This window comes from Nerophis ophidion, linkage group LG01 (genome assembly GCF_033978795.1).
Source record: "Nerophis ophidion isolate RoL-2023_Sa linkage group LG01, RoL_Noph_v1.0, whole genome shotgun sequence".
In the NCBI taxonomy this organism is placed as follows: domain Eukaryota; kingdom Metazoa; phylum Chordata; class Actinopteri; order Syngnathiformes; family Syngnathidae; genus Nerophis; species Nerophis ophidion.
Window position 1 is genome coordinate 26,609,451 of NC_084611.1, and position 15,160 is coordinate 26,624,610.

At 38.2% G+C, this 15,160-nt stretch overlaps 1 protein-coding gene across 7 annotated transcripts in view; it reads right to left on the minus strand.

The window, feature by feature from the left end:
* The window catches only part of msh3 (mutS homolog 3 (E. coli)), a 122,119-nt gene that overhangs the window by 95,803 nt on the left and 11,156 nt on the right, over positions 1 to 15,160 (minus strand). For 6 of the 7 annotated variants that reach the window (XM_061899829.1, XM_061899848.1, XM_061899818.1 and 3 more), the window contains 8 exons: positions 12,324 to 12,441; positions 12,090 to 12,253; positions 11,393 to 11,559; positions 7,956 to 8,065; positions 7,088 to 7,202; positions 4,640 to 4,724; positions 2,929 to 3,038; positions 402 to 534 (listed from right to left, as the gene is read on the minus strand). In XM_061899829.1, the coding sequence (XP_061755813.1) occupies positions 402 to 534; positions 2,929 to 3,038; positions 4,640 to 4,724; positions 7,088 to 7,202; positions 7,956 to 8,065; positions 11,393 to 11,559; positions 12,090 to 12,253; positions 12,324 to 12,441 (1,002 nt within the window). The remainder of the gene's footprint in view (positions 1 to 401; positions 535 to 2,928; positions 3,039 to 4,639; positions 4,725 to 7,087; positions 7,203 to 7,955; positions 8,066 to 11,392; positions 11,560 to 12,089; positions 12,254 to 12,323; positions 12,442 to 15,160) is intronic. The other variant, XM_061899840.1, reaches the window with a different exon arrangement.

Below are 15,160 nucleotides of genomic sequence, written 5' to 3' on the forward strand. Positions count from 1 at the left end.
TATTACAAAAAATGCTGTCATAGTATTAAAATTATAGTATACTGTAAGAATAAAGTGGGGATAGTATACAAAAAATGTAGTGTTACAGGAAACCATAAAACCATGCACTTTACTGTCAATTAATCTCATGTATCTGTCTTTCCAAAGGAGTTTTTTTTTTATTATTTATTGGAGTTTTATTTAGGTAATTATACAGTGGAAAATGTATTCTTTACACTTGTATAAGAGTAATGAATGTTTTGAATACTGGCTTTTAAGTTAATAAAGTTTTCATAATGGTGACAAATAAATTAAGTACTTAATTTCCTATGAGATGAATTTGTTTTGAAACATTAAATTGTAACGTGAACTACAGCCTATACACTTTGGAGGTTCAACTCTATTTAGACAATTGCTGTTACCTTTTTGTTGTATATGCAGCAAAGTCCTCTCTCCAGATCAGGCAAATGGGTCAGCAGGGATTTTGTGGAATTTAATGTTTGGGAGTCAGAATCAAGGATCTCCTGCACTGCATCCTGCCTCTCCAGGATAGACCTACAAGGTCCGCAATTAGGAAATTTAGTAAAGAAAATTTAAAGTAACACTGTCCATGTTATAATTCCAACTGTACTCGTTTGACATAAACGTGTACAGTCCTGCCCTTGTTCTGTCACGAGAATAGACCAAAAACAACAAGAAAGCAAAGCTTTCCAAAGTAAAAAAAAAAATTTTTTTAAATCCTAAAGAAACATAATACATATTTGTTTCATGCATTGTCATGGAATTAAATGACATAATCGGGGATTTATTAACATTGAAATCGTGTAGAGGTTTCAGAGCTGTCAGGATAATCTGAGAGCAGTGCTCAATCACATCTTTAATCCCTCTACCGTGAGCATGACAAACACATAAACTTGAATAACAATAATAGAATGAACTGGAAAGAGTTGCCACATTAAACCAAGAGGTTTTTTGCGGCATACGCTAAAGACAATTTAAAGTGTCATTTGACACCTAAAGCTATTTCAGATAAATGATTGTACATTTACAAAAACTTCCCATTATATTTTGAATTACATGGGGAGTTTTGGAAATACAGTAGATCCCTGCTATTAACTGGTGTTACATTCCGGGATCCGTCACAGATAGCAAAAAAGAAATCGTCAATATTGTTAACACTCTAAGCTCTATAACATGCATCATATACTCACCAAATTAATTTTGAATAGTAAAATGTATAAGTACTAACTACTAAGGAATGATGATGATTGATAGAAGAACAAATTAAACCCGAGTATAGCCTGGTCTTCAGGCTACTGCAACAACTGCAATTCAATCTCCCTCTAAATCGACTAGAAGTGGTACACAGCTCTGCTGGTCTGAAATGATGCAGATGTTGCTCCAATGCCACATCAACATAATCCAGACTGATTATCTTTTGTAATTCCAGGGATATCTTCCAAACTTCTGTTAATTTTTGCTTACCTTACTACTGGCCGGAAGTAAACAAAGATGATTGTCGAAAGATACAGTAGTATCTTGGCCCCAGCCACAGAGGGCATCGCAATTTAATATTGACATTGTTTTTTTACATGTATGATGTACCTTACATTTTTTTACTAACATGTATGCAACTTAGGGTAAAATTTTACTTTTTACAAAAAAAAGTTAAGTAAAAAACCAATAGGAAAGGGTCACGAATGCTGAGTCTCTTGGCTCTAAGCGAAGGCAGTCGCATCCCCTCCCTCTCTGTTTCTGCCTGCCTGCCTCTGTGTCTTGTCCTGTATAGTGTACACTTTAAGAGCCTCTCTTTCTGCACTGATCTCTGAAATCCAAATATTAAACATGGAATTGATGGACTGGACTCTCAAATCAATTGAAAAAAATCTTCTCAACAAGGAGTTAGTGGAACATGTCGGTCCTGACGGAACGGGACTTGTGCCCCTCAGAGCTTTCCGTCAAGGACATGGAATATATTCGAAAGACGATGGCAGCGGTTCAAGGAGCCCAAAGGCCGCTCGTCGCGATGGTCGCATGGGGTTGGGCAGTGGGAACACAGAATCTGGCAATCTCAGTATTGAATCGTAAACTGGATAACATTACGTAGGGGCTGTCAGAAATGCAAAGATTGATCAACTCGAGAGGCAGAATGGATAGTTAAGATGAGACAAGCCATTGAAATGTGTCCGCTCGCTTGGAAAACAATATCGCTTATTTACAATTTGGCTCCCTCAAATGACTTTAGCAAAGGCTGTGCTGTAAATATCCTAGGAGACATCACAATGATAGCCACTCTGAAAGTTCTCCCTCTTTCAACAACACCTAGAGTTGACCTGTGTTTGCTGTGCCTGCAGATCCACACCAGGCCTATTGACTTAACAAGATGCACACACCATCAACCATGGGCTGCACATATGCACACATATCCCCATGCCTTTGCCACCGCTTAAGTCCTTACGGCTGATGAACAGCTGGAGTAGTGCCAGAAGTGCCGCAGCTTCGGCCCTGGATCCCCCCACTCGATCCCAAAAGAGCCACGTATGAGATTTCCTTTTTTTTACTTATACCAATCCACCTTTTTCTCATCTTTTACGGGGCGCCGGAAGTGGTCACCCTGTACAATGTGTGTCGGCTCTTGAATGGGTTTGTGCTGATAATGATATTTGATTTTACTTGTCAATGACAAAGGTCCATCCTTATTTCCTTTCATTTTTATACTGTGTGATTTGTACTTCCATAAGTGTCTTTTGCTTAGGCACTTCCCGTTGGGAAGTAGTGTGTTTTGCAGTGAGGGATGCAACAGGTAGCATAGAATTTTATTTTTATGAAGTTCCCTGTAATGTGTTAATTTTATTGTCATTAATTCCTGTGTATATTTTTTTGTGTTTTTTACCCACAAAATGGGAATTAAAGGTTTTAAAAAACAGGTGCAACAACTCTTTAACTCACCGTATGTTTGTGAGCGGCTGGGTCACCCACTTCCTCATCAATCTCCTCCCAAACGGAGAAAGAGTGTGATCCAACACCCACAGCAGACTGCCCCTGACATCCCCATCTGTCTGTTATTGAACATATAACACAAGAGAGAGTATGAAATACATGTTATCTAACACATTGAACAATACTATAATATGATAGTTTCTGGTTTGTTGTGGAGGTTTTACAGAGAAAAAGGGTAAATCATGAATGATGTGTGCACAGGATGTCTTCTGCCTGACATCCCTGCGCCCCACAGGAGTGGTGCTGAACCTTTGAGCCGTCGCCCACGCAAGCCTAACTTGTCACTGAACAATTCGATGGGAACGATTTAAGTCAAGCGTTAAATCTTTACAGGCCTGCTGTGCAGACGGCTTTAGCAAACAAGTTACATTTGTTGTTCATGTGCACAACCCTACTATACCTACTTGTAGGTGCAAGGGAATATAAAATGCATGAAAATCGTACATATAGCCTGATCGGCTTGGATACGACAATAATACTACAAACAACTTTGAATTTAGATAGATGCTTAATGCACAATCTTAAACAGATCTGAATTAAACTTGGCAGTTTCTGACTTTGCACACACACAGGTTATTTTACTTGAATTCTATAAAATTTCCCTGTCCGCGTAATTGCATTATGGGTGCTGGAAAGCTGTTCCCAGTGTGAAAACATACTTGCTGTTTTCACTTTAAAGTTTAAAATGCAGAAGTCCACTTTAGATGTATACAGTAGAACAGTGGTTCTCAACCTTTTTTTAGTGATGTACCCCCTGTGAAAATTTTTTTAATTCAAGTACCCCAATCAGAGCAAAGCATTTTTGGTTGAAAAAAAGCGATAAGGAAGTAAAATACAGCACTATGTCTTCAGTTTCTGATGTATTAAATTTTATAACAATGCAAAATATTGCTCACTTGTAGTGGTCTTTCTTGAACTATTTTGAAAAAAAGATATAAAAATAAATAAAAACTTGTTGAAAAATAAACAAGTGATTCAATTATAAATAATGATTTCTACACATAGAAGTAATCATCAACTTAAAGTGCCCTCTTTGGGGATTGTAATAGAAATCCATCTGGATTCATGAACTTAATTCTAAACGTTTCTTCACAAAAAAAAAGAAATCTTTGACATCAATATTAATGGAACATGTCCAGAAAAAATATAGCTGTCAACACTGAATATTGCATTGTTGCATTTCTTTTCACAGTTTATGAACTTACATCCATATTTTGTTGAAGTATTATTTAATAAATATATTTATAAAGAATTTTTGAATTGTTGCTATTTTAAGAATATTTTTTTTAAAATCTCACGTACCCCTTGGCATACCTTGAAGTACCCCCAGGGGTACGCGTACCCCCATTTGAGAACCACTGATGTAGAAGTTTAATGGCCAGCATGACAATAAGATTTTCTAAATTAGTAGTTGCTTGTGTATTATATTTTATAATTGTCCTTACGTGTAATAAAGATAAAAATCTCAATTGTTATGAAAAAAATATATATGGTTTTCGTACTATTTGTTCTTGGTAATACCTTTTACAATGGAATACTAACACAAACTGAGGCACCACTGTACTTGATTTGTTGAGAATTAAATATTGAGTGAAACATGCACAACAAAAATACCCAAACATGAAATGGTGAAATGGGAAAAGTTAAAATAAATAAATACCTGATTGTTGAGGATTTCTAAATTTTTCAGGGTGGCTGCATTGAGTATCATTCCCTCCGACTCACAACTCAGACGCTGGAAGGAGCTGCATAAGACAAAATCATTGTATCATATAGCAGCAGAAACACAACATTGCTGAATACAGTGGTTGCCAAGTGTGTTCTCGGTCCGCAGTTTGGGTTGTTTCACATCCTCAAAGTGGTTAATTTGACCTGTGCATCATGAAGACAAAGTGGTACCCTTTGAAGGTGTACAGTGCAACCGGAAAGTATTCATGGCGCTTCATTTATTCCACATTTTGTTATGTTACAGCCTTATTTCAAAATTGAATATATTCATTTTTGTCATCAACATTTTAGGAGACAATACACCATAGTGACAACGTAAAAAGTAAATATTTTTTAACTTTGCAATTGTATTAAACGTTAAACAAATTCAAAACAATACATGTACAAATATACTCACAGCTTTTGCTCAATACTTTGTTGATGCACCTTTGGCAGCAAGTATAGTCAAGTCTTTTTGTATAAGATGCCACAAACTTGGCACACTTATCTTTGGGTAGTTTTGCTCATGTTTCCTTGCCTATTTCTCTTTGCAACACCTCTCAAGCTCCATCAGATTAGATGGGAAGCATCGGTTGTCACCTAAGATGCCTTCATACATTGCTGCAATCATCGTTCCCTCAATCCTGACTAGTCTTCCAGTTCCTGTCGCTGAAAAACATCCCCACAGCAAAAACGTTTGATCATATTACGCCAATACTGGCTCACCTGCACTGGCTTCCTGTGCACTTAAGATGTGACTTTAAGGTTTTACTACTTACGTAAAAAATACTACACGGTCTAGCTCCAGCCTATCTTGCCGATTGTATTGTACCATATGTCCCGGCAAGAAATCTGCGTTCAAAGGACTCCGGCTTATTAGTGATTCCCAGAGCCCAAAAAAAGTCTGCGGCCTATAGAGCGTTTTCTATTCGGGCTCCAGTACTCTGGAATGCCCTCCCAGTAACAGTTTGAGATGCTACCTCAGTAGAAGCATTTAGGTCTAATCTTAAAAGTCATTTGTATACTCTAGCCTTTAAATAGACCCCCTTTTTAGACCAGTTGATCTGCCGTTTCTTTTCTTTTTCTCCTCTGCCCCCCTCTCCCTTATGGATGGGGGGCAGGGGGGACACAGGTCCGGTGGCCATGGATGAAGTACTGGCTGTCCAGAGTCGGGACCCAGGATGGACCGCTCGCCTGTGTATCGGCTGGGGACATCTCTGCGCTGCAGCTCCGCCTCCGCTTGGGATGGTTTCCTGCTGGCTCCACTATGGACGGGACTCTCGCTATTATATTGGATCCAATTTGGACTGGACTCTCACCGTTATGTTGGATCCACTATGGACTGGACTGGGGGGGGCTTGCCCACATATGCGGTCCTCTCCAAGGTTTCTCATAGTCATCATTGTCACTGTCACCGACGTCCAACTGGGAAGAGTTTTTCCTTACCCTTATGTGGGCTCTGTACTGAGGATGTCGTTGTGGTTTGTGCAGCCCTTTGAGACACTTGTGATTTAGGGCTATATAAATAATCATTGATTGATTGAATGATGCTGCCACCACCATGCTTCCATGTAGGGATGGTATTGGCCTGGTGATGTCTGGTTTCCTCCAAACATGTTGCCTGGCATTCATGCCAAAAAGTTCAATATTTGTCTCATCAGAACATAGAATTTTATTTTTTCATAGTCTGGAGTCCTTCAGGCGTATTTTGGCAAACTTTTTACTAAAATTGCCTTCCGTCTGGTCACTATGCAATGCAGGCCCTTTGGTGGATCGTTGCACAGATGGTTGTCCTTCTGGAAGGTTCTCCTCTCTCCACAGAGGAATGCTGTAACTCTGACAAGAGTGACCACAAATTTTTGTGTAACCTTCCTGAAAAAAACAAGATGAATGCAGCAATGTACATCCTGGATGAAAACCAACGCTTCCCATCCAACCTGAGGGAGCTTGAGAGGTGTTGCAAAGAGGAATGGGTGAAACTGCTCAAAGATAGGTGTGCCAAGCTTGTGGCATCGTATTCAAAGACTTCAGGCTGTAATTGCTGCCAAAGATGCATCAACAAAGTATCGCGCAAAAGCTGTGAGTACTTATGTACATGTGATTTCAATTTTTTGTATCTTTATTCAAATATGAATTTATTCAATTTAGGAATAATGCTGCAACATGACAAAATGTGGAAAAAATGAAGCGCTGCCAAAACTTTCCGGATGCACTGAACATTACCTAAAATACCATCTGACCTAAATTGAACCAGAAAACATGGTCCTCTTTCAGAAAAACTGGTAATCAAGCCCAATAAGACCCTCGACATGTGTGTACACAGTCCATGTCAATACAAAGCAATTCTATTCACTTAACCTGTGTAGTCTTTTGGAAGGGTTTGAGTTTGTTTGGACTCTACCTTTCACTCCTAAGCACTCTCTCCAAGCTAAACTCTTGAAGGTACTGGATGAGGGGTCCCAAACAGCAGATTACTGGGCTTTCCAGGGACACCACACTGGATAGAGAGTGACAGCCTGGAGGAGACAAAGCTTACGCTGTTTGGAAAATACCTGGATGAAAAAACTTGCACAAAAAAATCGTCATCTCAAAATTTCATCAACTCTAAGAGTTAAGCTTTGTAAGAATTGACCAAATTAAATCTGCAAGTTCTTTTTATGTGCTTGTTGAAATTCTGCCACAGAAATGTACCAATGATGAAAACAGGAAAAGTGTGATGATGACCATTAGAGCAAAAACTATCCCTAAAATGTAATGTAAGGTGGTAAAACTCATCTTTGTCCTGGCTACTAAGTATGTTGATATGATCAATTAAAAAAGAATGTAATGCACAACGCAGTCAGTGTTATGTCTGGTGTCTGGCAACATAAAAATGTAAATCTTTTTTTTTGTTAGATATTACTTAACAATAATTTACTAGTGATGAAGTTCATTTTACACAGTTAATGTTCAAATTTAAATGTAACTTAAACATTTCCTGTACAGTTAATAAAAGTACAGATTATTTGTGGGAAAATGAGGGAACAAATCATTTTTGATCAATTTGAAGTTTAACCAGCCTTTGTGGTCAACTTTTTTTCAAGTTAAATTCCCAACGATAGTCTCAGACACACACTCGGTGTGGTGAAATTATCCTCTGCATTTGACCCATCCGCATGTTCACCCCATGTGAGGTGAGGGGAGCAGTGAGCAGCAGCGGTTTTAGCAACAAAAAAAAAGGAAAAAAGTAGTTGTATTACTGCCAAAACTTAACACACTGGCAGACACACCTTCAACCTGGTTGTGGCAATAGAATTCAGTGACTGTGTTCATTGCAGAGGCAAACTCAAAGCAGGCGCTGTCCCTCTTCTCAACTCGCACTTTGTCGTCAGCCTTTGCACTGGAGAGAAACAACAGAAATACACATTTTCTACTCGATGAAAATAAAAAGACAACCCTGTATCCATCTTTTCTTTCTGCACGCATACACACACTGCATCCAATCTCCCCCTTGCTCCATTCAGCTGCGCTGCAACGCTGCCTTCAAGGACTCGCTGGGTTTGTCTGATCTTTTGTTGCCAGGGCAACCAAGGCAAGCACGTGGTTTAAGGATGCCGTTTTCTTTTATCCATCTCTTAATACACACACACGGACTGTGGTTCATCACTTCCACTGCTGGTCAGACTCGGTGCAACGATGTTATTATTCCAGTAACAATCATTAATTATTTAACCAGTCACCCCTAACTAAATTATGAATTTGTACTGATGCAGAGAAAGTGAAGCACTTCTAGCAAACATAAAACCAGCTGAAAAATGTCTCAAGTCGGGGTCAAAGGATATTTAGCCAATTATTTCCGTTATTATTTCCCGTATACTCATGAAATTAATAAACATTATGCCTCAGCGGACTGTCGCTATTTGTGCAGGTAGTAAGGATTGCATGAAGACTGATAATGTCAAGGGATTACCAAAGCAATTTCTCTAAATCCCTGATGTCAATACGGATGTTTTAGTGACAAAATTTAACATACAGTTTACAGAATATTCTTCTTTTTAAGAGCATTCTGATAACTGCACATTTAGAACATTCGAACATTCTTACAAAGTCACATCAGAATATCTTGTTTACAGGTCACCATTCAACATGTCCGAATGGCAATAGGAAGAAGCAAACTCATAACCCTTCTTGATATCAGTTGTTACAATAAGTTATTTCACTTCCTGTGCTCAAAATGCACGGACCACAAAAAGGCTCGGAACATCATGCTTCATTTAAACCCCGGAATGAAGCCAAAATGCACCATGACTTTGGCAGGCAAACCTAACCTGGCACCAGCAAACCCCTGAGCACACACGTCGTGACGTCCAATCTCCCCCCACTCCCGCAGAACTGGCCACCCTACAATTCAGATTTAAATAAAAAGCCAAAACAAGTGAGGCATATAAGATAAGGTATGTTTTCCTTTTAAATAAAGTCTGAAAGAAACGGGTAATTTTATGATCCTGATCTAAAGATTTTGGAACATTGTCACCGTCTTATAACAATGTTCTCAGTCATTTTTGACAAAAGAAGAGCTGACTTAAGTGAAAAATAATTCTAAAAAGGGACTTTGACCGTTATATTAGGAAGGTGACAACATGTAATGTAAACCAACAGGTGGCAGGAAAATTACTTATATACAAGCGAGTCCGAGCTTTTCTTCTTGTCACTCACGCATTCTGGTGATCTGGAAAGATAAAGCCTCGACACACAGACCTGCTGAAAAAGTGTACTAAAATTCAACAAGGTAACAAAGGAGTTTTTTTCTCCAAAATTAGGTCTTGAAAATGTCTCTAAAGTATTGTGTGCCTTCTTTGTGACATTTTTAGGTTAAATATACACTTCAATAAATAAAATAAATACCTTCCCAAACTAATGCAATACATGACAGGCGCTGGATCAAACATTCTGCCTCTGCAAAGATAATAATGCTCAGTTTTGTTATCTTATGTATTAAGTAACAATACTACCGGGATCACATCATACTAAGAGCTGTTTTTAATATTTTTGCTGTTCAGTTACATGAGGAGGCACTATATTATAAATGGCTGTCAATACCATGCAGTGTATTTTCTTAAAGTACAACCACAGACATATTGTTGAAAATAATACTTATTTGCAAGATGTGAGCATTATTAAACCTGTAAAGGTCTTTTTTATACAGTGATTGTAGTACAGATGTCCCTAATTTTGTGGCCAATTTTTGTCAATCAGCACTAGAGATTCCATCAGGAGGGACAGAAAGAGATGCAGCTATGATTGTACTGATCCATCAAAAGCAAGCTGGGATATTGAAGTGTTTAACAGATTAGGACATTTAATAAAGCTAAGTTAGTTTAGTTTTCGGCTGTAGACTGTGGGAGAACAATACTGCCATCTCATCCTCACAGGAGTCATTTATCAACTTAAAAAAAACTTTGGAGAATTAGGGATGTAACAGCCTAATCCAGTGATCTTTTTAAAATGCGCTCAAATTCTGCTCACGACTGCAGGCTAAAGCTGCTAACATTGCACCGTGCTACCAACGAACCAACCTCAGTGGGACTCATTACCTGGGTCTCTGTGGACACACAAGTCTGTTGCCAGGGGCTGGTGTCACCCTTTGGCCCTAGAGAGGCCCAGTTTGCCAAGTCAGCTGAATGATGAACCATACGTGATTTATTTATGTATTTATTTTAAAGGGCGCTAATTACATGAGCAAAGAGTGACAACACTCTGTACCAGGCAAAAATAAATTGATTAGAATACATTTAAATGAGATGGTTGAGGAAAAAACATTTCATATTATTATATAGATGAATGAATTATTAAAATGCAACTCATGATCGTTTTTTATAATTATATATTGATTGCTTTAATTTTGGAATTAATCCAAAATATTTCAATTTTTAACTATTTTTAATTTGATCAGTCTTGGACTGTTCTAAACTTCCTTTTAAATGCCAGTGTTGTTTTGAGCAGAATACTGCAACCTGGGTCTACTGTAGCTCAGCTTGCCAAAGCTGATGTAATGTTATCATTCTCTAGACAGCAAAATGGTTAAGACTGACTCAACAGTACCTATGGTGGCTGGAGTCAAATAGTGCACTCAAATAAAACACCCAAACAAATAACATAAATAATAAAGAAAAGACAAATTAGGGTGAAGAATGGCAAATATGCAACATGAAGGAAGCAACAGATGTGGGAGAAAGCTATAGGCTTCCTTCCATTTATCCAATCACCCTTATCTAATCTCACTTCACTCCCTCCCACTCTGTCATTTTAATTTTCATTTCTACATAATGCAGTAAGAGGCAGACCCCAGAGGGAGTCGGTCGGCTCAACTGGTGGGAAGATGTTCTATGCAGCCTGTCAGTGCAACAAGTTTTTGTTTTCGTATGGTGACATTAGTAGGAAGTGTGTGTGAGTGTGTTGGAATAATTAAGGAAAGATAACCCTATTAAGGATTTCTCTAAACTTAACATTTGAAATGATTATACTTAAGTCTAAATTTATACAAAAGTGTATCTAGTAATGTTCTGACTCACTTTTCACAAATAATGCCAATAATGTAAATATATTATTTTCTATAATGGCTTTTCATAAACACAACAGAAAGAAACGTTCATTGAAAAGTAAAGGCGCATCATAAAGAACACTCTGTGGTGCACTAAATAGGTTCACATTGCCTCCTAGTGGCTACCTGGCATTACTGATGCTCTGCAAGAGTCTGTGAGTTGGCTCTGAGAGGTCCGAGGGCACCAGGATCTCCACAGGGTTGATCTTCAAGACACGGCTTTCAAGTTCTGAGCGAGACTGACCATCGATGAAAGAGTCCAGCAGGACATCTCCCGTGATGGGCTGAACTGCCTGCAGCACGTATGAAATACACACTCAGCCACTACATTACTGGTACATCCGAAGAACAAACGGGATTTAAAAATAATACTAAAAAATAGAAATAAGACATTTATGGGGATATGGGTAAAATAATGTAAATAAACGATTAAAGTACACGTTCGTCATCATAAGGAAAATGTCCACATTATAAAACAAAAAACATCAGAAAAAACCTGTAATCTTACATGAATAAAGCTGAATATTTAAGAAACAAGTTATTTTAAAGAAATGTCCAAAACAATGTTAAAAAAATCGTGATCTCATTAGAATTAATGTTTTTTTAAAAAAATGTAATTTAATGAAAAAAAAGCTTTTAGAAAAAAATATTCACGTTGTCACCATCTAAAAAACAGGGCCCGAAGTCATTTTTTTGAGAAATAAATGCATAAACCATTTCAGCGTGAACTTATTTTTAGATGTAGACGAAGGCATTATCATTCCAGTAAGATTAATTACAGTCCTTTTTGGACAAACAATCAATGTCTGAGAATGAAACTCACCACTAATCCCACAGTGAGCTGCTTCTTCAATGTGTTCCAGTTCTCACTGACACACAACAGGAAGCTGTCAGGAGGTTCCAACACTGCATCATGACCACCACCCTCCTCATGATCATCCAGTCTGCAGACTGGGTTTACATCTCGAGAGGCTGTTGAGGATAATGCTGGAGAGAATGCTATTAACCCACATAACATTACTGGTCGTTTGAGGTCATTAGGAGTTTTAAAGGATACCCTCCCCCACAAGTGTGGACTTGGTGTACAGCGCACTGAGCTGCCGAGTGAATAGAGCATTCTTATTGGCCCCTGACGCTTTGATGGCGGACGTCTCAGTCTGCTTGACAACACCCACCTACACAGGAAAAGACAACGTATAGTAATATGTATTATAAATCTTTCTTGTCTTTAAAGGGGAACTGCCTTTTTTTAGAAAATGTTGTCTATCATTCACAATCCTTATGTAGGACAAGAACACACATTTTTTGTTTTTTTATGCATTCTTACGCTAGCACTAACGCTAGCAAAAGTCAGCTAACAATTGAAGTAAAGGGATTCCATCTATTTTCGCCTATACAGTGCTCTAAAAACAATAATAAGCCTCCATCATCGTTTTACATACACACTGTAAGTATATATGTAACATAGTAACGGGCACATTCATTATAACATGACATATTTCCTATTTTGCACATTTTAAGCACACAGCGGCGTATTTATTTCACAGACGCATCACAGCATTCGCTTTTTCCCCTTTTACAACAACAACAACACTACTACTACCATGAATTGATTAACGTGGACCCTGACTTAAAAAAGTTGAAAAACTTATTCGGGTGTTACCATTTAGTGGTCAATTGTACGGAATATGTACTGTACTATGCAATCTACTAACACAAGTTTCAATCAATCAATCAAAACTCATTTCATGGGAGACAACAATTACCACTTTGGGACAAATGATGATCCAGAACCTTATATTTTTTAGACTTAATATACAGAGTATAAGCTACAAGTTTTAAAAGCTGGGTGCTAAGCAGATCTAGCTTTAGTGAAACACTAAGCATCATGCAGCCTTATTGTCTGGATTTATATGACGTCATGTCTGGCTCATTAAATAGGCGCAATGGTCAAGCCAGCGTCTGTTCTCAATAAGTGCTCGGCGCCATTTAGTCTTTCTCAAAGAAAAATTGCCACAACACCAGGGGGAGCAACTACACAGCAATTGCTTGTTTTCACCTGTACGATCGGTTGAAACCGCATAAAGTATAAACATTTCTTCAGAGTTCCTCAAGAAATAATCAGAAAGGGCGGAAAAGTGCAAGACTTTATTAAACATTGACAAGAAAAGCAGCTCACACTTTAGTCCGAGGTAGCAGAGTTGAACATTGCACGAGTTTGCAGTTATCACTTTGTAAAAAATGTGTTTGATATACTTTTAATGTTTAGTATTTCCCATATAAGTATTATCCTGATATCACTTGTATTTCTTAAAACACACTTTTGCTACCAGTGTTTCGTAAATTACCAACTCAGCGAGTCTAAATAAAAGAAAGGAAATGTGAGAAAAACCTAAAAAAAAGCTTTTACCAAAAGGCAGTAATCATTAATGAAGCTTTCATCACATAAACAACGTTGAGATCTATAGTTACGTTTTGATAAAGACAAGGAATAACACGCGTACTCGTAAACGATGCGTGCAACAACAACAAGGCAACAAACATGGCTGCAGACACAAATTTAAATCATAAAATACAACCCTACCCGAGCAAACCTGATGCATATCTGAGAGAGTCTAAAAAAACAATGTCCTTGACCCAGCCATCCATTAGTTGTAGGCCGCCATGCTTTTCCAAGTTGTCATCTGTTTTCTCGTGTAGAATGACGTCTGGAGCACAAGATAGTTCAATATGTCGGAGAACTCCATTGACTGGTTACACTTGATATAACTTGAGAAATCTCTAAGTATAGGGATCTATTCCTTTGAAAGGTTTTATTTTTTGCAGGAATCTTTTGGCACCTTGCCTATTCAGATAGTTTGTGTGCTGCTTGCTGCACAACAGCCATCTTGGCTTGGCTGTTTTTTACTTCCGGGAAGAAGTCACATGACAGAATACAAGCAATTGCTAAGTGCTGAGCAAGATATACAAACTACGAACATAATAAAACCATAATGTGGCATTGTGGTCTTTCTTTGTTTCTTTCATTGAACAAAAAAAGCAGAGTACCACGTCAAATTCCTTGTGTGTTAAACGAAACTGGCCAATAAAGCTGATTCTAATTCTGCTCTCATTGGCATGCCGACTAATGGGACGTTTATATCTTCCCGTTTAGATGAAAAATTTATCATAATCCTCTCATAGGTTAAGGAAAATTTTAAAGGGCGTCTTTTCGTGTCTTTTTCGCCATCTCCGGGTATAAGTTGGATGTCAAAGTTGACCAACTTCTTGGTTTATGGCTACATCCTTCTACTATACAAGTGAGAGACCTAATTTATAATCTAGAATTAACTTTTAGCAACTCAAAGGCAATGCAGCAGCTGCAGTCGAGTATGTTAATAGCTGCATAAAAGTTAGTTACCTCTCTGTGATCATTGCACCGCTAAAAGTAGTCCCCTGATGTTAGGACCAACGTTCCCTCTGAGGTACGCGCCTGTGCAATTTCACACTGCTCACGCGTCCTTTGCGCACGGCAAATCTAGGCCGCGCACAAAATCGAATAAAAAGATTAGCGCATAACAGTGTGCACGTCTGCCGAAGCTCACATGTGCGCCACTGAATGCTCAAGGAGTTTTGGCATTTGCTCACACATTGGAGGGAAAATTGGTTAGGACTTATAATAACAATATCGCTAATACTTGGTTAATATTCAAGTGACGACATGTATATGTAGCAATGTTGGCTGTTTTTGAATGTTTTTAAAAGGGGTTTATGGTGGCAACAATCCAATGACCTTCATTGTCTGCAGACTTTTTCTAGTGTTTGTTTACAAGAGCCAATCTGCAAATGTTGCCTTCTTCTTAGGATTTGTCATCTCCATCATTCTTTGACAGTCTTTTAAAAGGGTCTTATGAT